This window comes from Apostichopus japonicus, chromosome 14 (assembly GCF_037975245.1).
Source record: "Apostichopus japonicus isolate 1M-3 chromosome 14, ASM3797524v1, whole genome shotgun sequence".
NCBI lineage: Eukaryota > Metazoa > Echinodermata > Holothuroidea > Aspidochirotida > Stichopodidae > Apostichopus > Apostichopus japonicus.
Genome location: NC_092574.1, coordinates 25767191 through 25794754, shown reverse-complemented (window position 1 = coordinate 25794754; position 27564 = coordinate 25767191). Strand labels below are relative to the sequence as shown.

Here is a 27564-nt window from a genome sequence, read left to right as displayed (position 1 = left end):
CTCACATGTCTCGAAATTCGTTAACCTCATTGCGCAACATCTGAAAAAGTGCATAGAAGTCATCTTAGTTATAACTACGCAGTCACGGTGGGCCTAAATATCTTCGCTGAACTGAATCTAATTGATCTTAGTAGTGATTGAAATGGTTTGTTAAATTATTATCATCATCCAGTGTCTTACATTTTATCAATGGTATTACGTTTAGTCAAATGCTAGGTGTTAATGCATTGGGTCAAGGTTTTTGTTTTGTGGGCATCACATAACTTGTACGTACCACTTCTGCGATCACTTTTACTGTACCTTGTACTACTACACTAGTAGTAGTAGTAGTACTGGACTGGGCCTGGAATTGAAGTTGTAATAGTCCTATTACTAGGCCATAGACCAAAGTAGATCTAATTCGCATGATAAATATTATTTTGAGTCAGTTTTGTTGATATTTTAGTGTAAATTTACGTGTAAATTCAGGGAAAGCTAGTATTGTATCCTATAGAGCAGTAGCTGTTCCCATTTTAAAACAAGTAGCATGATTTTAGGCCTACAGTAAATCAGGTTGTAAGGTACAGTACTAATTCAGTAATATGATAATCCAACACTAGATTTACATTTATGGCATTTGTATGCTCACTTGCCAATGTAACTCAGCACCATTTGGAAGGACAATTAGACAAGATTTTGTTGGCTGAGTAATAGTTGTCATGATACACTCATACTCATAGTACTTATCAGTTAAGGTAACCCTTCGAATGGCATTGGTTTTGGATCTCAAATAAGTGCTTTTAGTTTCAGACCATGTTAAAATGGATGACATAACCTTGCCTAGGCCTAGGTTCTAGTCATAAATTTAGAAGTAAAGTACAATTGATGATTCAAGTATATTTTACAGGGCTGTTATCTAAAGGCCACTGTCTATGTTACATAGATGTTTGAACTAATTGATGAACCCTAAGAAGCTGATGGTTCTTCATTCATTGAAAAACTTCATTTACAAAGACATCCTTTTATTAGATGGAAACTGGTACAGTCACAGGTAAAACGTAAAACCTTCATCTTTTCGATTCAATATATTTTCTGTTATATCCTCAAGGCTGCCAAATATTTGGCGCAGATAATTGTCCTTGGTGGGCAGGTTGTTGGCAGGGCATTTGCTAAAGCACTGAGGCAAGAAATTCAAGGTATGTATCTCATGGTATTATAAATGTAATATATTGTAGCCTGTAGAACCTGCTGTTAAAGGGGATAGTGTACAGAGGAAAATTAACATTCAACAGATAAACGAGGAGCATATTTCTAAGCACCCTGGGGAAGTTTGCATTGATTTAATTCTTATACTGTACATTCAGTTTTGGAGATATAACAACATGTGAAGTTGACACGTTTTGCAGCCGTAGTGAACTTGGAGCAAACACGTATGATGTCAATCATGTCATACACTCACACTAGCAAATTTGCGTTGCAATTTTCTTCAAAGTTTAATCAAACGTTTTCTGCCTAAACTTGGCATGCATTTCAGCATGACAAAGCAACCATCATTAGTATATTGTCAACTTCGCATCACCTTCTAAGAGAAAGCTGGAACCCAGTCTGATCCAAAGTCAAAACAGTAAAGTGAAAAATAAAGTAAAAGAAAACATTTTTTTGTCAGTGTGCGACTATGATTTCACACCTGTTTGCTTCAAGTTCACTCACAGTGCAAACTGTGACAGTTTTTAGTTTTTGATATATCATGCACATAGAGATTAGATGCAAATGTCACCAGGATGCTTAGAATGTGTTCTTGTTCCATCAGTCATGTTTGAATTTGGCTTTATCCTTCTTTAAAGAAAGGTTTTTGAGCTGTTAAGTGTTACACTGATAAATTTTGCTGTTACTGAAAAATAATGTTTTTGAGTTGATTTGTTAGATGTTGTTTGCTACAAGATAATTCACTTAAGCATGGCTAGTACAGTTTTATTTCAAATAATGCCTAAAAATGTACCAAATACTTTGAAAATTTGCCAAGTTGCTTTGTACCTGTGATGAATACTTAAAAACACTATAAAATGCGTTTTGGTATAAATGAAATGTTGAGTAACTACTGTAAGTATTATTTGAATATATTATGACTTGCTCACTGAGCATTCATCTTCCAAAAAACATGAGGAGGATGTCATAGTCTGATCAATTGCAATATTATTTTGAGGATTAATCAGTAGGTTTGGTAAGATTGTCACTCTAATGGAAAAGCTGCTTAAAGAATGTTATAGAAGTGTCAACCTGGGCAAATGCAGGATTCTACAAGAGAGGGGTGCAATCATAGGGTTGTTGAAGCCAACTTCAATGTACAGTGTCTGGGGGTTCTCTCCAGCCAAAAGTAGAATTCGAACACGAAGTGGTGCATTCTGAGACAATTTTCAGCAAGTTTGACAATCAATCAGCTTTAGCCATCAGAAGATCTTTTCAAAAGATTTTTGTGTGAAAAAGTTTGGATTTACCATGTTTTACCTTTTTGTTGGACGGTACAAGCCATAGATGTTCGAGAGAAATTTGTTGAAGACTGCATGAATATTTCTTCTATATATGTATAATGTTTAGGATATGCACTATTTCCAGAAATGTGATCCACAAGTCTTAATTGAATATAAACTAATATTGCAACTCATGTATCTGAAAGCACAGAAAATATGATTTGTTTTATTTCTGTGTGTTTATATAGCTAGTCAACAAGCAGCTAAGCAAAGAGGTGGAGGCCAAGCAGGAGCAAAAACAGCTGCTGCCAACAGCCTCTCTGGGATGACGGTAGAAGAAGCCCAGAAAATCCTCAATATATCAAAAGTAGATGCTGAAGAAATATCAAAGAGTTATAACCACCTGTTTGCTGTCAATGACAAAAAGAAAGGTGGATCATTCTATTTGCAATCTAAGGTGAGAGAAAGCTAACTGTTGGGAGTTAAAAGGATAGCCCAGCTCTAGTCAAATTGACAAAGAGAAACCTAGCCTAAACAACCAGGTGAAATTTATCCTCAACATTCATTTGTTCACATATTTGTACCAAAAAGTGAATTTCACATATTAAGCAATTTTATGTGTATATGTATATGTATATTAGATCCTCCTGCAAGCAGGAACACGCGAAGAAGCCTCATTGGCTTATCAAAGTGGCAAGCTGACCGAAGTCAGTCTCTTACATTCATATTTAACGTCCATGATTATGAATTGTTAATTGTCAACAACTCTATAACTGGACGACATACATTAATCTTGGAGTGACTCGAACTGGGGACCTTATGATTGAAAGGCGCCGGCGTTAACCACTGAGCCAACACTCCATTTTGATAGTATAGATGCAAATTGGCATCCAAATCACATCTTTTGCTTTCTTTTTCATCTTTCTTTGATGACTTTGATTGTAGCATTCCAGCCTGATGTTAAAAGTGCTGGGAATTTTACATACCCTAATTAATACGAGTGAATTTGTGTTTTTTATGCAAAGATGTACTTAAACTCTGAAGTTGACCGGCCTTGCATTTTAGCAAAGAAAGAATCCATGCTTTTTAATGCTAGACTGTTCTTTTATTCTAAGGTTGAAGTGGATTGATGTTTTGTTTCTTACTTACAGCTAAGTCTAAATTTTATTTTTTTATTGTGATATTGTAAAGTGCTGTCTGTGTATGCCTTTCCATTTGAAGTCCTTTTATGGCTCAGACTGTTTGATTTACAGATCCTCAATAAGGTCCTGATTCAGCAGATTTGACATAGCTTCTGCTGTTGTGTAATTTGTATTTATCAGAGTAATAAGATCAGAAGAATTACTTTGAAATGATGAATCCATCAGTCAAACAGGATACTATACAATTATGACACTATATGCAGCAAGAAACAAAAGAGAAAATATAACACTGAAACCTAAAGTTGCATGGAGTAAGCAAATACAACATTTTAAACTGTCAGGAGATGGGGGGGGGGGGTGGGGGAGAAAAGTATGCAAATTGTTTAATTGGGAAATATAAAATTCATACATTATACAGAGAATTAAAGGTCACCGCACCAGCAAAAGAAAAAAATACTCTAACACAGTGGCAGGCATATGTTTTTGTTTAATTTGTGATATATAACAACTGACCTTTTTTTTCTAACGTTCATAGGGCCTTTGCCCTTTATTTATTCAAAGTTCAAACTAGGAATAAGGTATACAGTACACCATCTGAATTAGTGCACGGTCTGAATAGCCCCCTCTACTGTTGATGACAACTTCACATTAGTTCTTCATCCACCCTGGAGTTGAAATATTTCCTGGTAGCAGTGCTTGGTACGTCCAAGTTGAGTATGACCAAGCCTAAATAGTTTCGAGTGTCTATAAAACATGAGTTGTAATGTGGAAACATGGGTGAAGTAGTCAACAGATTATAATTTAGCATATTTGACATGCAGCCATGGAAAATGACACTTAAAATTGTGAAATGACCAAGAAGCATTATATCAGTTTTGATCAAGTGTTAAGGAGGCAAAATTGAACAATTGCCCCCCCCCTCCCACCCCCCAAAATAAAAAAAAACTATTTTTAAGCTATCAAAGTGAATTGCTGGTAGGTATTTACTGAGAATTAAAAAAAAAAAAAGACTGTTCAGAATTTTTGGTAGAAACTATTTGAAAACTGAACTATGAATTACCTGGGTTGGAGCCAGCTTCTTCTGAAAGTATATATATCTGAAATTTCAAAATACCACAGTCACATGTCACGTTACTTCATGTTTTTGCAATATGAGTAACCACATTATCTGAATCAAGATGGTAATTTCACAAAGCAACCTTGGCTTTAAGTTTATAATATTGATCATAATGAATCAAATTACTACATAGTATCACCTTGGTGACGAGATGTTACTGTGAATTACCAATTATTGTCCACCAGCTCTCTTTTATATGCCTCTGTCTATTTTACTTTATTGCCAAGCCTTACATTCTAAATTGCTGTTTTTTTAGGGGGGGGGGGGGGCGACAGAGTTGAACCGTGACAAATTTCTTAATAGTACAGTTATAATCAGGGAACTGGCAACCCCCTGGCAGCTCACTGGTATAATGGAACATTGTTGTCTTTTCTCTTCTATTTTTTATCAAAGAGGAAATTCCCTGTTGTGATCACCGGGAGTTTAATTCTCTATAATTAAAGACCCCCACCGTTGCCTTCTTCTGAATCACTTATTATCATGCTATCTATTTTGCTGGTTCAAAAAGATACATTGCAGTCTCAAGGATACTTTTATTTAAAAAAATTTTTGTTAATAATATTTCTTGTCTTAAGAAAATAAAGATGGGAAAGGTTGATGCAATATGATCATTTACATACATCAGATATACACTAGTATGATTGGTTTAAACAAAGTGAATATTCAAGACAAGCAAGGGGGTTAACAGGACGAGTTAGAATAAATACTTTTACTTGTGCAGAGAATAATAAAGGAAGTGTAGACACATAGAAAACTAATTGTCAGAAAAACTGTCTGATTGGTGATTGGATTAGGGTCTTATGAATATTCATAAACTAAATGTTACCTTCTGCATAGTACAGTAGCTTACTGTGATACTATTTGGAATATTTGCACCATAAAGTATTGTTTCAAAAGTCAAGAAAAAACTATAGTGATCTTTCTTCAATGAGAATCTCTAGAGTTTCATGTTAATTAATAAAGAATGAATAGTTGGGAACTTTGCCTCTCTAACCCCCAAATATTAATATGGAAGCATTCAAACATATAGATTGATAAGCATAACTGACACAACAGACATAGGCCTTTAACCGCTGGACAATGCAATCAGAGTCCAAATAAGTGTTGTGTATTATCCTAACACTGTGCCCCTTTAATTTCTGGCACTAACGTAACTATTACAGTACTCCAACCTATCGAGATATGACAAGGATTTAAAGTGACAGTGAGGTGTTTGGCCAGGCTGCAGGTGATCACCGACAGCAATCCATTCTGTTTATTTTGTGATATTCTGTAATCTGTATACATTTGTCTGTATTCGGATCTAGTACTTAGTACTTGGTTCACTTAATCTCAAAGCCCTGGGCTACATTCAGTGATGACAACCGAGTAGTCTGCCTAAGCTTTGATTTATAGTTGTGATGGTGTTGTTGTCATTATTCCCTACATTGATTTGATAAAAATTGTCTCGCAAACTATATAGAACTGCTTTAAAGAAACAGATGCACTGAGATATAGTGTATATTTAAAGGAATGGGGGGGGGGGGCGCTACCTCTGAACTCTTCCTACTGTGTTTGTGACACCATGTTGATGTGGTCGCCACAGACTGACAATTAAATCCTGTCAACATACCATGGAAGTAAAGGAAGCTGTAGAAATAAGTAAACCTGTCAAGTGAATATATATTTAAGCTGCACTCTAAGTGTATGAAAAAGTATACATGTGAATGCATGATAAAATGAGAGAAACTACCCACACTCTCCCTTCCAAACAATGATCAAACAGAACAAACTTAAATATTGCCAAAGTGTTATAAAATCTGGACTATTTCAGGTTCTTAATTTTTAAATGTTTGTTTGGAAAGGAATCTTAAAAGGCAGAGTGCTTAATTTATGGTCTGGTGATAAATGGAAGAGTAAGGTTTATCAACTCCTTTCTTTTTAATGAGTGATGCATCATGGGTATATAGTACTATATATACAAGATATGCATACATCAAGTATTAATAGTGAAGGTACGAACTTTTCACCATCTGTAAATAGATATTAGACGATATTGCAACAACGTTCAAAACTATTATTTGAAAAAAAAGTATATTTTTGTTAAATTCAAATCAGTGATTTTACTTTTTTCTTAAATTTATTTATTATTTTTTATTGCATGTTTTTAATAAATCAGCCAAATCCCGGTCATAAAACGTTTTTTTTTTAAAACGGTCCCCACTCTCAAATGCATCTTTCGGTAAATGCTGGATGTGAGGTATCCCGTTCAAATGAGCTGGTTGTCACAACAAACCGAAACAAAGGTATGTGTCTCAGAGATGTAGAAGCAGACATGATACTATTCAGTGGGAGCATCTTCTTCTCCGGTCTTAATTTACCAGTTCAGTCAACTTTTACCCTTCCGAAGCAATTCAGTTTCGCTCATATCTGGATCATGTTACTTTTGACATCATACTGTGAGTGATTGCTAGGGGTAATTTAGAGAGACCCTAGCCTGTCAATCAGCACCTAGGGTGGTCTGGGCTCTCTTAGTCCCCCTCTGTGACTTTTCTCCTGGGTTACCTTTATTGCCACAATACAGTATCTCCCAGAAACATTGACTTAATTCTCATCAATTGACCCCTGACCTCTGGGTATATAGAGCCCGGGTAGGGGATTGTTTAGATGGCATTTAACATAAAGCTATTCAGAAGAGAGACAGGAGTAATGTCAACGGTCTTGTAAATCGATTGTGATACATTGTCAAAGAATAATCAAAAGAGAGAAGATTCAATCCAGACGGAAATTTTGATTTGACCTGAGCTGTGGACAGCAGGGCATCCAGTCCGTAATGAAATTGAATATTTGTGTAATTTGTAATGTGAGAATGAGTATGTGGTTCCTTAACTTTTTTTTCTCTCTGTCTTTTTTGAATTTTTTTTTTCCTTTGCTCATTTTTTCTTTCACGTACATTGTAACTTGTGCTTAAGCCCCTTTCTAGTATCGTAAATGTCTGTTGAACATTTAGGATTTGTTCAGATGTTTCGGTGACTAGTTCTACTGTATCTGGCTCGACAATTGAAAATAAGGGGTTAAGGGGGGCGGGCAGGAAAGTGAGAGCAACTTTGGAGGGGGGAGGGGACACAGCATGTAGGTAGTGCCAGTGCAAGTGGGAAGCCATGTTAGTGTGGTGGCCAGCGTTCCGCCATTCAGGCTTCAAATCAGCAGAATTTGTAGAGTTAAGATATAAGTAACTTATCATCAGCAGAGGTAACAAAGGGGGGTGGGGGAGGGTGGGGTTGTTGGGACGGTGTTAATGATGTTCCACTCTACCGTTCTGTAGGCTTATAACATTTGTAAGACATAAAGTTGCTGTTCTCTTTGTCTATAAACATAATGTACCTTGGCCAGAGAGAACTGGCTCGCAGAGAATCAATCAGCCTACTTGGAAATTTTAATGTTTCTTCAAAAGTGGTTTGAGTAGGGTTTCACTAGTTTTGTTGAATATACAAATCTACTCTCAATTGATTCCTTCAGTCTTGATATGACTGATTCATGTTCCCTGATGTTAGTTTGTCACTGTTTTTCAGGCAATTTTGCTATTTCTAGTCTTGTACCATGTTTTCTCACAATTGTTTGTGATACATATATATAAATAAATAAATAAATAAATAAATAAATATAAATAATACAATAATGGGAACAAGGAGGAAGAAGTTTGTGGCTTTCATCAAACTTTTGATCCGGTTTCAAGTACTTTTAACTTTGCCAAAAATTATGATTTAGCGATAATCCAGCGGAATTTGAAATATGTATTTTTTTTATAATTTGAGGAATGTAACAAATCACCTGCATATGTTCTGTAGGTATCAACTAACTGTACTAGCATGGAGGTCAAAAGGTCAAAGAAGAAGTTCCCAAAAGTTATACATAAACTTTGACATTCATGAATTGAAGAAGGTAGTAAGAAAAAAACTGAAATAGTTTTATGATGGAAGTTGTACATTATATTATAGCAGTTTCAGACTTTGTTGCTAAAATTAGAGTTTCCCCGTGTGAAACAGACTCACAGGTGGTTCTACTCAAAAACTTGAAATGTTTTCAAAGTTTCAAGATATATACATACCGTATGAGGGCAATAATCTAGTCATCTCCAGCAGAAACTGTTTGGAGCTCCAGTTTTAGTTCTAGTTTGCAGTGTACAAAGTCAGTCGATGTGCTTTCTGATATACACTACAATGCTACAGTAGCTTGTAAACACTGATGTCATTGTACACCCAAATTTCCAAGAGAACTCATGCTTGATATTAAATGGCTTCATAATAATTAAGTACAAGACGCCTGTTGGCAATTGGTGGTATTCCTAGGTCATGTGAGGTCCGTGGAGGTCCCATGGTCAAAATATATTCAAGATATCATTTTGCATGGACAAAGTTTATGTTCATTCATTACGATATGAAAGATTAAGTGTACACTCTTGGTGGACGTGAAAGGTAGTTTGAGATGAAACCCTGGAAAGGTTGTTATAACAAGATAGGAGGAGAATGTGGACAGATGTCATACTTGACAAGATGGCTTCTCTGTAATGAATGTGAATTCTAGATTGTCTTTTGGTGGAGTAACAGGTGTCAAAGGTCATCTGGGGTCAGTAAAACCGAGACAAACGTCAAAAGTTCTTTTCTGGAGATGCAGTTTGTGGAAGTTATAAATTGCTTTTTTTTTTTTTTAAAGGTACACACAATAGTTTGTGGGTCCACATTAAAGGTCAATTTATGGAATGAAAAGGTCTATAAGATTTTGTAAGATTTCATTCATATTGTTGGTTTCATTGGTAGAGTACTTTAAAGTAACGGTATTCAAATTGTATTTGCTCAGTGACCCCAACTTTCACCTTCGTCGTCTTGGTGACCCTCCAGTGGAGGATGTTGTGGCCAAGAGAAGGAGTCTATGGGTAGATGGTATCCTATTCCTCTTTGAGAAATATATGATTAAGGGTGCTTGGTTGAAAAATATTGTTATCTATTGAAGTAACGTTTTGAATATTTTTTCCCATAAATATCATAAATTTCTTTTCTCTTATGATTTTTCTACAACCCCTTCCTCGAATACCAGGGCTTGTTAATGTATCAAATAACTTTAGTATTGGTGTTCTATTCGTCTTGCGTGACAACTAACTGGAGGGAGGCTCCTCATATCTTTCCTTTTTAACTTCATTCTCTCTGTCTCTTCAGGTTGTTAGAGCTAAGGAGAGGTTAGATTCAGAATTAAAACTGGCAGAACAGGCCAAAGGAAGAACCATCACAGACAGCAACACTAACAATACACAAGGAGAACCACGGACATGATAGTAGCTTAAATGAGAGGAAACATACCAACTGACCTACCAATGGGAACTTTTACCAACGGAAAAATGGATTCTTAAAGAATAAGAAGTGGAGAGAGTTACTGTGTGAAAAACTGTGAAGCTGCTGGCTGGTTCAAGTCTTAGCAACCAAGAGTTTTGGGATTTAGCTTTTCAGTGAAGTCATAGAGCTTCATACCATAGAGGACTATTTGTGATTCAAGGGAGATTGACTTGTTTTAGTTTTGTATAGCAATATTCAGATTTATCAAGTTCTTCTCTTTGTACATTTCTGAAAGATGATTAATGTCTCTGCTGCTCTGCAGTGTTAAGCAATATTTTATAAAAGCGTTGTGTATTAAATGCCAATCATTAATCTCTCCCCTGATTGCATCAGAATGGGAAAGAGAAGAGTAAGTTATTGGAGAAGAAACTAATAGATACTTGGTCGGGTAATTAATCTGATTTTTATTTGCAAAACAAAGAGCTTGATCCTACACCATGATATTTATTTACATCAGCATCTTGTGATACAAGAAGGAATAAAGTTTGTCAGTTAATCCATTGACACATTGGGAAGAGGAGAAAGTTTGACCTCAAAAATTTGGATAAAGGTATAAAGTTTGCAGACACAAGCAAAATAAGAAATGGTCTTTCCTGCGAGGTGGGGAGGGAGAGGGGAGGCTTGACCTTGAAGGTCCTTGACTAGATATGAACGAGGGAGAAAGAAGTGATTGGACTCTTTGGGGACAAAGCATGTGCTGCTTATTGATTTGAAACAGAGGGCTCTCTACCAGATGAACGCCTATACCTGAACTCCTCTCATCCACCCAATTCCTTTTCAACAATTTGTTTGCAAAACGCTGTTAAAGTTGTAGTGAAATCAGAAAATGACTGGTGAATTAATTGCACAATAGAATGGCTTATAATGCAAACTACATCACCTATGTTACAGAGGCCTGGTTTAATTTGCATAAATAGATGATTCATTAGCAGAGCAATAGAAAGAATACAATCGCTGAATGAGTCCATAAACCAGTGATAGATGCAAAGAAGGTAAATGCTGTGTTTTTTGTTTTACACAAAGTGAGCAACATAATGTTTGGGTATGTCAACAATTAATGTTGACTTAAGGATGTATCTACTTGCACAGTGCCTTTGTATTTAGGTGCTTAGCATATTGTACAGTTGATCTGTTTCAGGGATATGTCTGAGCAGTAGTTTGCATATGAAATACAGAGCAGCGATACTATGTTTACTTCTGTAGGTGTTTGGATTTGTGTCTTAGAAAGCGTTCAATCATTGAGTTAGGATTTTCGCTGATAAGAAAATCAAGAAGATGTGTTGAGGGGGGGGGTTGTTGGACATGGTAGTTTACTTTCCTGCAATGGTAAGAAGAAAAAAATCTTTAAATGAAATATAGTTGGCAAAAGGCCAATAATTTTCTGGGCATATCATTCTGGTGTTCTCAGATTCAATTTCAGCTGTAGTGTGGACTGTTAGTTCCTCTGAAACAATGATATTGCCTTCGTTGATGGAATGAATTTGAAAAAAAAACCTTTAATTTCGTTTTAAAGTATCAGTGCGAATGCACTGCAACCTCATATATTTCTGATATGAAAAAAAAAAAAAAATTGATGTGAAAGAAAAAGAGCAAGCAAAAAATTCTACGCTTTTAATCCTGCACGAGATATTAACTTACCGCGCCATATCAAAACATAACAGTAACGTAACATTTTCAAGGCTAGACTGCCAGCAGGGTGTACCAGAATAAAAGATCTTCTTACACAGACACACTGCAAGAAACATGCCTGTTAAGCTCATTAGCATGGAATGCACGATTCCAATAAACCCAGGATTCAAGTATTTCACTTTGAGTAAATCAAGCTGATAGTTGTCAAATAATTTGTCAAATGGTTTCTTGTACAATTTTGATGACCTTTCCTCCAAGGGTTATATTTTGATAGGACAATGAGAGAGAGAAACTATACTCTGACATTACTCATGAGATGGTTGTGGTGGAATTTTAACTTGGTTAGTGGCATGCACAAAAGGGGCCCTCACCTCTATCATCAGAGAAAAACAGTCAGTAGGTTTTCAAAATTCACAGGTAATTAGTACACAACCTTGTGTTTAGACCTATATAAATGGACCTAATTTACAGTCTGAATATGCCTCATTTATCATTTGATATCTATACCTCAGACTTTTTACTGGGCAGCAACCCCAAGACCCTTCCTCTCCATACATGGGAGTTGCATTCAACAACTCCACATCTGCACCGACCATCATTGGTACTTCTTTTATTTGATCTACCTTCATCCCGTCCATATCGGTTCATGCCCCTGTACCTAACTCAGTTGGGGAACAGTTTGGAATGTGCCCCTCCCCCCTCCTCTGAAATTCCATGCACGTCAAAGATGCCAAAATCAAGGAACAAGTCTTATACTTGTGAACTGAATCGTACTTCATTTTGGCTCACATCAAACATACTTTCAAGTGAAGACACTTTAGCAAGGATCTTCAACAGAGTTATACTTTGGTAACACATTTAAGGGCTCTTTGAATGTTGCCATGTGACAGACCTCATCACGATGGCATGACAGGCAGATTCTCTGTGTCTAAATTCAGCAGACAGTCACACAGATGAGCTATGTTAGAGCATCTGGTTACATTCACGGCAAATCGAGTCACTCCCAGATTAATGTATGTCGTCCAGTTACAGAGTTGTTGACAATTAACAATTCATAATCATGGACGTTAAATATGAATGTAAGAGACTGACTTCGGTCAGCTTGCGGCTTTGATAAGCCAACGAGGCTTCTTCGCGAGTTCCTGCTTGCAGGAGGATCTAATATACATACATACATACATGCATGCATACATACATACATACAAATATATTTACTTAAATTGGTTCCCTTCTTTCTGCAATCTCATCTTATTCGTTGAAGTTGGACAAACGGCAGAAGACAAGTAAAGCCGTGGACCACCAAAAAATGACAAAAACAAAATAAATTTTTGTAGCAAATATACTATAAATTCTCCAGAATCTGAAGACAAAGTAGTAAAATAGTACGTACATACAATCAGACAAACAACACTTTAGAAGTGCAACAGTGAATCTAGCTTACTTATGAAGAACATTGCATTCTACTTACATAAAATATGAGAGATCAAAGAAAAGAAAAAGAAGGAAGTATGAAAAAAAAAAAAAGTGAATTAAAAATGTGATGATAAAAATTTCAGATTGACTGATCTTTGCTTTCAGGAAAAACAACAATAACCACAAATAATTCAATGATAATCACTTGTATGTCATTCTATGAATTTTAGTGTTTAAACTAATACGTGGATACATTAATTAGTGACAGTAATGAGCCTAGGACATTCATCTGAGCCTTAATGTTTTGTATCAACATGAGTTTATTCCATTCTACAACCACGAAACAGGAGAAAATATTAACAAACTGCTTATCTATTGCTGTAAAAGCCTTGTTCAGGCAAATGTATTAAAGTTCAGAGGGCCTGGCTTTTCAATCTCTTGTAGTAGAGAGCAGCCCTTTCATCACCTGATTCCTTCAATCTCACTGATAATTGTTTTAATTCATGACTTGTAGTATGAGTACAACAGCAAGAGTATGAGTACAACAGCCTAAGTACAACAGCATGAGTACAAGTACAACAGCATGAGTACAAGTAAATTGCCCTTGCTAGGAGTTTGAGTACAAAGTGTTTGGCATGAGTACTCTTGAACAAGTATCTGTACTAAACATCCAAAATACTCCAATGAAAGTTACCAGTTACATTAAACTGTCAGTCCGATCTGTCTATTTAACTTGTTACCTCTACCCCCCCCCCCTGCCTGCAAGGGTTCAAACCGAGGGTATTCCAATTTTTATACCAAAACATAAACGAAAGTCTTCAATAATATATTGACAAGTTTCTTCAGACATTCATATTATATGATAGTACAGTAATACCTAAGTTTGTGTGGGTATTTCAAGCAGCAAATGGCTCTTTGTTTCACATTCTCAGTGCTAGTGTTGCGGCAGGTTTTGTTCTCAAATAATCTTCGACATTCTTTTATTTAGACTGCCCTATTCCATAGAAAGGTGCTTTTATTGTCACACATATAGCTTTAGAATATTAAGAATGAAAAATGTGTTTTTTTCTTTTGTTTTAGTTTTATAATTTATGCAATATTGGTACTGACCATGATTGTTAATGAATACAAAACTATTGAATAATTTTGACCGAAAGTCAATAATAATGATGATAATAAATATATATATACCTTTATTTTTCTCTAAAAACTGAAAATATCTGTGGGATGATTTTACATCCACTTTCAACAACTCAAAAAATTTTTTATGGCACAAAGAATGTAACAATCACTCAAATGAAAACTTTAAACGTCACCCTTGAATATACGCCAATTCTTGACTTTCGCCAATACTTGTAAACGATGAAAACTGATATGCTGAAAAATACGATGCGCTTTGCTGGGGATTAATAAAGTCAATGGACATACAGTATCACAGTACTGCACACATCAACCCCTCGTGAGGATACACTCCAGGTATGAAATATCGAAAAAAGTGTGTTAATTTATGTTATAAATAGGCCTTTTCATTTAAAAAAACTTCCAAAATTGGAAGTTGGCAGAATTATGACATAAGAGGAATACAAATGCAAATTTTCATGGGATGCTTTTAACAAAACTTGCTGTCGTAGAAACATAATGGCATGAATTGACTTGAAAAGATATATAACAGTTTAACAATTTTTAACAAGTTTGATTAATTACAATATAATATTGTAACAGGTAATACAATCTGACTGTATTAACTATGCTATAATATTCAATATTGAGCTCTCAGCTATGACTTTTCAACATTTAGAATAAGTTAACTCTAAAATCTTGTCTCGACTTTGGTACAGGGCTTGAATCTTTATGGAAGGGTCGGAGGGGAATGAATGATTTTATAGAGGGCTGGATTCTGATGACTGCAATGGGAGGGGGGGGGGGGGGGATTGGGAGGGTTTCCCTCCACAGAAACAATTGTAAAGTTTTAAAATTCTGATGCATAATAGATTTATAAATTAGGTGTATAATTAACTTTAAATGCAAGGTTGTGCAGATAAATACTCTTGAATTTTTTTTTGTGCGGTTGAATAGAGGGTCACACACCTAATAGCAGTGGTCTAAATATTCCCCAGCTGAATATCAAAATAAAAGAACCCACACTGATCATCCATACTGCTTGACTGATGACCTGACAAGGTAGAAAGAGATGGAACCTGCCACCCTCAACACCCCCCCCCCCCCCCCAAGGACAAATACCCAGTCAAATGTATAGATAGCAGCAGGAGTCCCTTCTTTGTTCCATCAGGATTGATAACTATTATTAATATTTTTACAAAGTTTGACAAAAGAACGGCTACAAAAAAAGCCTCCATGATAATTTTGAATTCAAGGCAACTCCTAATGATAAGATTACTTGAACAGGTAAACTGGTGTGCTCGTTCATCTTTGTTTATTGTTCATAGCTGCATGAAGGAGACAGAACAAACTATCATCTTTTACTGATTTGCTTAAATGCCTTGCGATGAGCACCTCCCACAGACAGCTAAGAAACATTATGTTCCTTTTGTCAGGGGAATTTCATTTTGTAAAAACTGTGATGTCATGGAGCCCACAATGTGCTGCAACCTTTAACTTTCTCTTTGTTTATCATTTCATATTATCAGGTACTGAAAGTTTAAATTTTAAATATTTTAGATTCAGCTTTAACAAACTCACGTCTCCATTGCAGCAAATAAATATTGTAATAAATAAAACATCGAAGCACATGTGGCTTGATTATGATGTCATATTATAAACTTGATTAAGCCTTCAGCTTTGTATTTAGTCTATGACAAATCCCAAATGGAATATGGTTTTTCATTCACTCTTTAATGAATTTGTTCACATCACAGTTGATATCTTTATCACATGAAACAGTGATTCGGATTGGGTTTGTGTCTCCTTTAAGATGAAGACCACCACCGAGGTCTGGGCAACAAGCAGCAGCACACCGAAATATGGAACAGTAATATTAATCACACACTGAAATGATTTCATCATTATCATCATGCTTTACTTTGTCTTTTTTCTTGTCAGTTGGAAAATTTGATGAATCTGACAAAATCATATGTTGCAATGCATATATATATATATATATAGGAATAACGGAAATACTGTTAAAAAACTATGCTGCATTTAGAGAAAGGCTGGATCTCGAGTGAGATACAATAATTAAATTAGGTAAGTGATTGGAAGTAAAACAGCCAATGTTTGGTTTTTGCAGAGCTTTCGAGCAAAACTAGCTCTTCTTCAGTGCATGATCACCGAAAGTGACAAGGAGTAGCAGGAACTGAAACTATTTTATTACGGTATAGTCTGTAGTTGGAAAGGTGATGCCGATACCTAACCCGCTTTCGGAAAGGCGTCAAAGCGTTTTCAAAGTTGCTCTCCATTTTGAAGCATAGTTGGATCAATTAGATACCAACAGTGAAAGATATAGATAGGAATAACGGAAAAACTGTTAAACAACTATGCTGCATTTAGAGAAAGGCTGGATCTCGAGTGAGATACAATAATTAAATTAGGTAAGTGATTGGAAGTAAAACAGCCAATGTTTGGTTTTGCAGAGCTTTCGAGCAAAACTAGCTCTATACATATATATATATATATATAGCAATTTAGCATGCTCTAAACAACACCTCCATCAAAAATGTAAATAGGCCTAGCCCAATTTCCATGTGTGACATTACAAATGGTTATAGTCTAACATCAGGACTGCAACATCTTCACAACACAATGTTTCTATTCCCAGCCTAATTTGCATTATCAGTGCTTTATCATTGCAACATAACGATAGGACCACAACACTCCCACAACACAGGTCATTAGGCCTAGCCTAATTTATATATCAGGCACAAAGTGAAGTTATCATCATTGCCATATACCATTCATCACAGCAAGATAGAATATGTCCTGCTATTACAGAGACGAACAGTGAAATTGTTGTTACTTCTCTATTGAGAAGTTCCCTAGTGCTGTATTATTTCATTATACATTTAAGTATGGCTACAGGTGCTGGCAAAAGATCAAACATACATTTTTTGGGTGTAATGATGTAATGAACTGCTTGCCTACGGCATTATATATATTTTTCAGTATTTTTTGTCATTGGAATTTGTTCTCCTTTTTCAAGGTCAATAGAATGTATGTCTTTTTCATCATTTATCTTCCAGCGTAAAATTAGATACAGTACCCTGAAAAGCAGCTATAAATATATTAGAAATATGACAAGGTTGCTTTCTTTCCACCATTAATAAATATTGAATTGATCGCTTCTGCATATTCCTTTTTTTATAAGACATATCAGGTACAGCTATGACTTGGTCGCCACGGTGATATCCCTGGTTTCGGGGTGAGAAGTATACTGGGTCAAAGACAAAGGACTGTCCTCCCTCTTCTGCCTCTTGCATACGCTATGACCGTGTTCACTCGCAGGTAGGTCCGACAAGGAGGAGGAGGAATAAGGTAGCACCGAGGGTGACAAGGCCGAGTAAAAACTATCAGTCCTAAGTTTAGCGATGCTGTTTAACGGCAAGACAGAATTGGAGAGCAGAGGGCTTGAGAGGGTCGACGGGAGAGAGGCAAGTGGACCGGTGGGAACTGTTACGTAGCTGTAGTGTGGTGGCAAGGCTGGAGAGTGCACCAAGATGGGGTACATGATGACCCTCTCTGATAAACTGTTGGTACCTGCAGTGGCGAACGACGGTAACGACGCCAACATACTGGCAGGAGAGAGTTGGTTGGTAGCCGTGACTGTGGGCGTCGTGGAGGTTATTAAGTTGGAGATGCTCATACTGTGAGCGGTTTTCTCGGAAGGTTTAGTCCTCTGCTCTCGAGAATAATGTCCGTGAGATTTGACATGCTTCCTAAGGGAGCTAGGGTCTGTGTACCTCTTGGTGCACCCTGGCAGTTTGCAAGAGTACGGCTTCTCCTCGTGGTGAGTCCTTGTGTGCTTGAAACGGTCACTTGAATTTGAGTACCTCTTATTGCAGCCCTCTACTGGACAAACATACGGCTTCTCTCCTGGAGTTAGAGATAAAAGAGATAAAGGCATTCATACTGGACTTGTTCAGAATGATGCAAAGATTCAATAAAAGTCAATATGCTGCTTGAATTGAAAAAGTATGCTTAACTGAAAAAATTAAAACAGCAATGCAAGCAATAATACTTTCTCTATATGGTAAATATGGGAGGGTAGGAGGCAGGGGGGGGGGGGTAAATTTAGGGTGTAAAATGTCAATAATGTTGATACTATGGTGAAGGGGACTACATGTTTATTGTGGATTACAAATGTTTTCTGATTCCATGGAGCTGTTCCTTTTACCTTATTGTAGGGAACAGATTAATCAAAGTCACAAATACATATTAACACAGCAACTAACAGGGTTTAACAAGGATGCAAAAGGGAGAGTAGGAGGGTTTTAGAGGAGCAAATGTTTCAGTTACCAGGCCTGTAGGGACAATAGAACCAGACCTGTAGGTGCAATAGAAATACCAGACCTGTAAACCGGACCCACCCAGTGACTTTCATGGAACTTTCTTACCTGTATGAGAGCGTGTGTGAATTTTAAGATTCTCCAGTCTTGAGAAACATTTCCGACAATGCTGGCACTGATGAGGTTTCTCGTTCGTATGTGTGCGTACGTGGATCAGCATTTTGTACCTGTCGGAAAAACAAGGAAATTGATAGATAAAGAGAAAAAAACATATTTTTTATAAGAAGACAAACTTAGGAGCTTTCAATGTTGCTATGCAAAGGTTTAACACCAAAATATTCCCTGACACAGACAACTAAATGTGTGAACAGCTGCTTTCAAATTCAACAACCTTGTCTGGAAACTTTCCTCAGGAGTCAACCTAGTTAACTCAAATGGATACTGTGTAAGCAACACACCACTGCACATATTCAGTGTAGTTTGGTGCCTGCATTAGACACAAGTCCCCGGTGAAAGAGCTCAGGGTTTCCCTTTAACCAAATAACCACCACCATGTAGGGTTAATTCCTTTGGGGTAAGCTCCATCAGGCAATAAGGTTTGGTAAGTCCCATAATACCCACAACGACATATACATATATATATACATATACATATATATGATATGTGATATATATATATATATATATATATATATATCTATATAGAGGTCTATTCCCTGATATACACACCATACCAGGTGGGTGGGCATAGTCTCTAAAAAGGTGCTGGATCTACTGACCTCTCTATTTGTTGTGATATTTGAAAGTTGCTACAACAATTGGGGTTTCATGACTATAGCATTTCTTTTATATAATATAAACCATGACAAAATTATAAGAATTAAAAAGAGTTGATAGCATTACTAAAGGTAGATCTACTTCATTTCACAAATCCCTACATTTGTTTGCCAATGATATTAATGAGAAATAAAGGAACTGTCAACTTGTAAGATGCTGAATAGCTTGTACAGAAATCTGGGAAAAGACCTTTAAAACTTGACAAATAATGAAAGGCAGTTACAGTTAAACAATTTTTTAATTTCCTCTAATTTCTGGTAACTTTTCTCCTCAAAATCAATAAAGAGTAAGACAAGATAAAAGAGGAAGGTAGGTAAGGCTCATCTTGGAAAATCTTTTTCAACTCGTTTGACTTTACGTAACATTCCTAAGAAAATTGTTATATATTATATGGATATGCAAACTTTGTTCTTGTATTGTTCTCTCTATTCACTTATGGGAGCGCTCTACTAGACAAGCCCTCTGGCATTTTTTGAGTGCTTCCTTTCACAATTTTCCCTGTTGTTGATATGTTTTGTCACTTAGTTACCTTCACTGTATTTATATTGTGAAGAAACAAATAAATGAATGAATGAATGAATTTACAATGTCAAAGTTAGTATTCTGGCAAGCAGGCAGACAGATAATAATGTCTGATTTTCTAACAGATCACAAAGGAAAGAAAAGAAAATATGCCACATATACATGGTCTAAAGTTCCAGCTAACCTTTCAAACCTTTCAGGTTTTCCTTGTTATACAAAGGAAGGAGAGGTCCCCTTAGAAATTGTCCCTCACCCCTGGATGCGAAAGATCTTATCAGGACAGGGGCCATTCATTTAACCAAGAAATCAATCAAAGTCTGTTGAGGGAGAGGCTTACTGTACTTCTTCATACACATACTGTAACACTAGCCTTACAGTAACTGTACCCTCTCTCATACCTTGCATTGAATCCTTTTCCCTTTCGAGCACAGCCTTCCCATCGACAACAATATTCTGCTTCTTTCTCTAGCCGGACGTGGCGCTCGTTGACGTGGTTCACCAACTCCTCCAAGCGGATAAATTTTTCAAAGCAGTTGTGCCACTTGCATATTAAAGGTTCTGTATGGACTTGATAGTGGTCTGGGACTGCCATACTCGTCGCTAGGTTGGCGCTGGCATCCGCGATGACGGTACCGTGGTACAAAGAGGGCGCTACACTATTCGTGGAGGAGAACTGGAGGGATGCTATAGAGGAGGGACTCACTTGGGATGGAAACTGCAGGTTGAAAAAGAAGAAACTAGACTAGAATCTTCTACAAATCCTACAGAGTAGAGGACTGGATTGATTTTAAGAAAATTACAGGTTACCCTTACACGACAAGTTGGTTGTCCTAAACAGTCGATGAATAATGAAATATGATATTACAGTGGTTAAATCCAATGAGATATTTAGTTGTTTACAACCAGGTATCAGACGTCTACTTAAGCAGCTGGTTACATTTCATTATTAAAAGTAAATATTTCATTCATATCCTCTTTGCATTAACCAACCATCTCTCCCCCACCCTCACCCCCCTCCCAATCCCTCTGTCAGATACTTATCATTACACAATAAACTATTAGCTCATAATTTGGCCTCTTAAACCACTTGATGAGAATAGCAACCAAGGTCCCAAGTGTTAATGCAAGTTTAGGCAGATCTTCACTGGAGTGATGGAGGCCTAGAGGTCCCGGGGTTTAGTTTCATGTCATTTACTGTGACCATGGAGCTATAATCTGTTTATAGCTCCATGCTGTGACTAAGATACATGTCATTCTGTAAGGACCAGGGAGTAAGCTGATACTGATTTATAGAGAGATTCCAAATTAGGAGGTGATTGCCAATGGAAGCATACCTGAGGTCAAGGGGAATTTTTTAAAAATGATGAATCGTTTTTTCTCTGTGAAATCTTTGCGAGGCTATATAAAGGAAAGTCCAGAGCAAATTTTATTTGCTGCTGATGAAAGAAGAGGGACATATTCTACTAAATGCCCTGGTGAAATTTGCAAATTTATTGAAGAGATCTGGCAAATCAACTCAAAAAAGCTGCCAGCTTGACATTTAAATTGTAAAACAGTGGCAAGACTACTATTTGGCTTAATTTCTAACATTTTTGAGGGCAGCACCAATGCCGTTTAACAATAATCATCTGCAGTATCATCTGCCTACACTACAGCATGGAGCTATTACATGACTACAGGTAAATGTGGCCATCAGTAGCCTATGTAAGCTACGTCAGCAATTTTCATTTGTTCCTCTATTACTTACAGCGCATCTTTCCCTGACACGACATCGCAGGATCCTCTAGGTACAAGTTATCCATCAATCTATTACCACTTAAAGCGTTTAAATACAGAACATCATACTTTGAGGAGCAATACAGACCTGTGATGACAGATTGATCACAAGTCAAATAAAAACAAAAATGTGGACCAAAAAAGAGTGTCGTAAAAGTAAGAAAAATTTGACTTACAGCAATCATGTTTGAACCTGTTGTTGATGTTACAGAAGTAACATTTTGTGATAAAGACAATGGGCTCAAAATTGTTGATACATTTGTGAGTCCAGGTTGAATGGCCTCTCGTATAATATCGGATGAAAATCCAACAGATGCAGCTATGAGCGAGTTGGTAGGTGTCGTCGTCTCAGGAGAGGATGAAAGTTGGGAATGTTCAGACACCCAAGTAAAATCTCTTCTATCCCGAGGTGATGCTGTTTCTGGAGAAAAAAGAAAGAAAAAGAGACGATATCAAGGCAACAGTAATGATTTGTGAAATGAAGTAGAATATTGGGAAGGCTATGAACTCTGTTTGAACTTTTTGAAAACAAACACTGTTGGAATATTATTGTATGGCCTACACACACACATGCACACGCTTCTGTGTATCGGTATATCCTATGGAGATGTATTGTTAAAGATATTTTATGTACATACATAAACAACAGCAAAGCGTGGAATGCACTAAAAATGAATCTGGCTAGGCTGTTTCAAGCAAATTTCATCAAATTAGCCAAAAATGCAACTTTTAAGATTCTTACATATTAATCACACGTTAACATCAGATGAACTTTGATCCCCAGCAAAGATCATAGGACCTTCAAATTCAATATGGGTAAGCCACATATCAAATACAAAATTTATCAATTTTTCCCACATCATGCATATTAACTTCAAGTGACCTCTGACCTCCTCCACCAACAAACTAGACTTTTTGCACTTTAAAAGGCAAATCTATCATGAATGGACAAACTTTATCCAAGTTATAATACTTCAATAATAGTTTCATGCAAGGCTTTCACTTTGACCTCTACTCATCTGACATGACCTCAAACCTTCATGGTAGTGTTCCCAAGTTTGTGCATCGTAAGTACACTTAAATACACATGTACTTACACACACAAGCACACGCCAATTTAGCTGCAAAGTTTATTAGCCTGCCTATGGCGAGAAACCAAAACAGCTTGTACATGCAATGCTAATAAAATCAGCTGATTACTTCAGACAAAATCCATTTCAATATTCCAAAATTTCAAGGAAAAACTAAAGGACTGCAATAATATTTGACAAAACTGAAAATATTTCAACACATTTATAATAAAAAAAACCCTCCTCTAGACCATGCAGACAGACGATTAATTCTGAGGGTAATCCCGGCAATAATGAAAGGAAATGGGCCTACAGACCCAACTCACTGTTTTGACAACGGCTTAGCAACCAGTGTTGCTGACAAGTTAAATTAGCTTTTCAATCAGCTAAAAGTAGCTATTTACCTTTGTAACAAAGGGATTGTTCCCCTTGGCCCACCCAATGTATACACAGACCTCAAGTACTTGTATCAACATTACCTCTGTCTATAGGGCTTAAAGAAGATAATAGTTCCCTAAAAATCAACAAGAGTAAATAGGTGTGGGTGTTTATGTCCAAAACTATTCCAGTCCATATGCCATGGTGTATGTGTGAGTGTGTGTGATCATGCCTTGGCCTTTAAACACAATACTGTAACTTATATGCACATGTGTGATGGTTTTATTTTATACTGGTTTGTCGATCCATCTTAGTCGATACAAGGTTCCCAGGGGCGGATCCAGGGGGGGGGCCCGGGGGGCCCGGGCCCCCCCTTTTTGAAAATCCTGATTTTTTTTTTTTTTACCGCGTTCGAGGGAAAGTGCCCCATGCGTGATCAGTGGCGTAGCTACGGGGGGCCTGAAATTGCAGACATGAGATCCATATTTTCAGGCTATAGGTACATGCTGCTTAGAATACTCGGGAAGTGCCGTTTCCGGCCATCTGGGGGGTTTGTAAAGCTAAAAATTTTCTTGTACGCTCCGCGCCAACCGATGATGGCGCTCCGCTTAGATAGTCTTACATTCAGGCGCGGCTGGACCAGTCAGACCCCCCCCCCTGTCACAAATCCTGCAGCCGCCCCTGATATGTCATTGAATATTCCACAAAACAACTTTTTATGTCCACGAAACTGTCGAAACATGATTTTCACTACTGGTAGAGATATAAAATATTGGGAATTCTGAATTTCCTGCAAACATGCGGCTGTGCCTGTTCAATACTCACTACTGTATCGCCTTAAAAAATGATGAGTGGAAATAGTTTCTCCAGGACCGTATCGTATCGTGGGTATCGAGTGCGTCTGATATACGAACGTACGTAGTACGTACGTACGTATGTACGTCTATGATGATATGCACTGTACTGTACTGATAAAAACATAGGTGAATTTCACTCCATGGGAGTGATCACTGAGCACATTCCGGTATAAGAGTGAATTTCCACTCCATTGGAGTAAATCTTAACTCCTAATAGAGTTATATTCACTCATATTAGGAGTGAGGGTTAACTCCAATAGAGTTAAATTTCACTCTTAATTTGAAGTGCGCCGAGTGATCACTCCAATGGAATGAAATCCACTCATTTGTTTTTAGAGTGTTGCTAGATATATGAAGAAGAGATTTACATACCAATACATGTTATCGGTCATCGATTGGCACAAAAAGCCAGATTCTGATGACAGCTGCCTCAAGAAACCCAATAAATGGCCTAATAAGCACCGAGCCATCAATGTGGACCATTACCGAAACATCGATGCGTGTTAGTCTTCCACCCCCTTCCTCTAATGCTATTTAAGTCCACATGTGGGCATATCCTGCAAATCTACCGGTAGCCCACAGGAGTTTGAGTTGGGAGAAAGGCCTTGACAGCTTGAAACGACAAATGATGCCAACTTCCCTCAAGTTAAAAGTCTGGCTGAGTTGGCAAGGCCAGTCAGCATGAAAGAGAAAAAACTTTTTTTGCATTTCTGTCACCAAAGTTGCACATCTTTTTGGTTGCTATTTTGCCTCACAGGTGCCATCTCCTGCGATCTGGGGGGTGCTGAAATCTCAAATTTTCTCTGTACGCTCCGCGCCAACCAAGGTGGCGCTCCGCTTAGATAGTAAACTCCGCCCCCCCCCACAAGAAAGAACAGCCCCCCATGCCCCCCCACTCAAAAAATCCTAGCTACGCCACCGTGCGTGTAATTTTTTGTAAATAAATTTGCAAAAAGAGTACACCATCATTCCGATAAAGTGAAGGTGAGAGGGGCACTCTGACTGCATCAATAGTCTCCATCTGGAAGGGGGCATCCAAGATGAAATGGCCTGGAGTAGCCTGGTAAAAAGTAGTTTGCATCACCACCTACTCCCCAAAGACGTAAATCCCAGCTCATTGCTCGAAATTGCAAATATATGCCCGGCAAACCATGAATACATGATTTATTGGAAATAAATTTTACTCCAAACTTTCACGAAAAGTAGCACCAGATTGCACCGAGGACCTCCATATTTTGTGAAATTTTCCCAATGGGGAGGGGGGCACCCAATCCCCTTAGACCCCTCCCCCAGGACGACAATTAGGCATTTCCCATCTGGGCCCCCCCTTCGGCGAAATCCTGGATCCGCCACTGGTTCCTATTGTTTTCCACTGACGTCAAAGGTCATTTGAGATCATATAAGGTTACGTCTGAAACACTTGTAAACACAAGAATTCCAAATTAAAAATGCTTTGATTATTACTTCATACAGAGGTATGAGGTTCAGCTTCAGTCAGTATACAATCTGCATGATTATTCGTGGAGGCCAAAGGTCATAATTTGCAGTATTAAACAAAGTCAACGTCTGAAAAAATTGCAAACACAAAGATCTCAAAAGTGAAAACTACAATAAAACTTCATATTTATTATTCAGCTAGGTCAACCTTAAAAGAGTAACAAAACTAATTTGTTGTATTTCATGGAGGTCAAATTAATGTCATTTGTGCTCTATAGAGGTCAAAGTCTGAACACCTTGTGTAAAAGCTACTTCCAAACATAAAGCTTGGATGAACTTCATACTTTGCATGTATGTAGATCAACCTACACATAAAGCAAAACACCAACATGACATTATTTAATTGTCATACAATGTCATTCTACGCTCACGTCGGCAATATTCTAACGAGCTGAAGGACTCACATGCCCTTGATGAACAATAACGGCCAGACCCATGCAATGACAATATCATGAATAAGAAGCATGCAACCTCAATTTCATCATCAATGTACAAACATAAGAAAACTGTCATCAATAAATTTCTTATGAAGACAAAAAGAAGTAATACAGTTATTGCCTTCTTTTTCTTTGTGTTTAATGTCAACGAGTGTGTGGGCACATGCAAACACCTTGGCCTCCTTAGGAAACTACTTCAAAGTTGAATATATGTCATTGGTAATACTATATGATCATGTCCCAGTGATCTCTTCTATTCAAGTATTTCAGCTGCAAAACTATTTTGAGCCGAATTGGGATTGAATCAATCGTAAGACACACAGATCATTATCTCAAAAGTAATACAATTTGTCTATCTTATGCATGCTCAATATAACCCTGATAGGAGTAAATAGTAAGTTAATGGATTTTGTAACAGCACCTAGTAACTTTATGGGATACAAAGAAACCACATTTAACAATCTGAGGGCAATCCAAGGAGTTGCATATCTCATTGCCAGCAAACACTGATTTCCTGTGAACAAATTTATATATTAGCTAATAGCTATTGCAATCTGGCATTTACTGATTTTGAAGTTAACATGGCTACATTTTTTGGTTATTAAACCCTACACTGAACAAAACTAGTCAGGGAGTCCTGACTCCAGAATCATGCTTCTATCCGTGATAAAATTATTATTATTATCGGTTTGTAAATTTTTATACTAACTTTTAGCACAGTTAGCAAGATTACCACTCATTGTCAATCAGTGAAATTCTAATGCCATGTAAAGGTTATTATAGTTTATACATATTATAGTTTAAACACATTTATTTTCTTATTTTGCTTTAAAATACCTTTTCTTGTTTTTGTTGTAAAGCGCATTGAGACCGCCTCAGGTATATTGCGCTATATAAGAATCTATTATTATACATAGACTAGGCAGACTTTGTCCTGTTGCGCGCTTAGACACAGGGAATAGACAGGTCTAGGCTACGCACCTAGACACAATGCAGTATATATATCGCGGATTTCCAAAGCCTGTCAATTAAGCTAAGTTTTCAGATATAACTGGACCATGCCAGGCACAATATTGTACTTTGTAGCCTAGTAGAATTAATCATTTGTCCAGGCCAAACATAACAGTTACATTCAGGCTAGGTTTAGTATAGGCTAGGGTTTATGCTCCTCATATTCACTTGGCCTGTAACTAAGGACTTAGTATCGGTATAAAATATACATTTGACATTTAACCACATGACCTTTGACCTTGTTTCCCACGACACAAGTGAGACACAAGGGTTCACCCTGTGGTACATTCCCACCATGTTTGAAGAACATCGGGCCAGCCATTTAGGAGGAGTTTTTAACAAAACATTGGACACACACGCAGACACCCACGCACACGTTTGACCCCTCCCTCAGTCATGGACTTCTGGTCCCCCTGAGGTACCCTACCATGGGTGACACCCCGGTCCCCTCCCTGAGAGTAGCTACTCAGGAAAATTAACCATTACCATGGCAACTGTTGCTATGGCAACTGACATAGCCATATATGGCCAAACTGGCAAAGGAACTACAATATCTCATCTCCCCTATATAGGAGCAATGAGATCAAAATGACAACATTTGTTTAG

General features: G+C 37.3%; 2 protein-coding genes across 4 annotated transcripts in view; one reads left to right on the top strand and one right to left on the bottom strand.

Moving 5' to 3' along the window:
• The first annotated feature begins 3 nt into the window (after positions 1-3).
• On the top strand, positions 4-11262 carry LOC139979793 (mitochondrial import inner membrane translocase subunit TIM16-like). Its single transcript, XM_071990904.1, has 4 exons — positions 4-145; positions 1088-1175; positions 2696-2904; positions 9899-11262. Exons 1-4 carry the CDS (start codon positions 143-145, stop codon positions 10010-10012), a joined length of 414 nt encoding a protein of 137 aa, XP_071847005.1. The 5' UTR covers positions 4-142; the 3' UTR covers positions 10013-11262.
• Positions 11263-11405: 143 nt separating this feature from the next.
• LOC139979791 (uncharacterized) overlaps positions 11406-27564 on the bottom strand; it is a 39409-nt gene continuing 23250 nt past the window's right edge. For all 3 annotated transcript variants that reach the window (XM_071990899.1, XM_071990901.1, XM_071990900.1), the window contains exons 3-6: positions 21885-22129; positions 20331-20647; positions 18682-18800; positions 11406-18160 (exon numbers count right to left, since the gene is read on the bottom strand). In XM_071990899.1, coding sequence (XP_071847000.1) covers positions 17451-18160; positions 18682-18800; positions 20331-20647; positions 21885-22129 — 1391 coding nt within the window. In that variant the 3' untranslated portion in view covers positions 11406-17450. The remainder of the gene's footprint in view (positions 18161-18681; positions 18801-20330; positions 20648-21884; positions 22130-27564) is intronic.

Coding starts and splice junctions, on each gene's coding strand:
- LOC139979793 (XM_071990904.1), top strand. Junction 1,176..2,695: donor ACTGAGGCAAGAAATTCAAG/GTATGTATCTCA, acceptor GTGTTTATATAG/CTAGTCAACAAGCAGCTAAG. Junction 2,905..9,898: donor CATTCTATTTGCAATCTAAG/GTGAGAGAAAGC, acceptor CTGTCTCTTCAG/GTTGTTAGAGCTAAGGAGAG.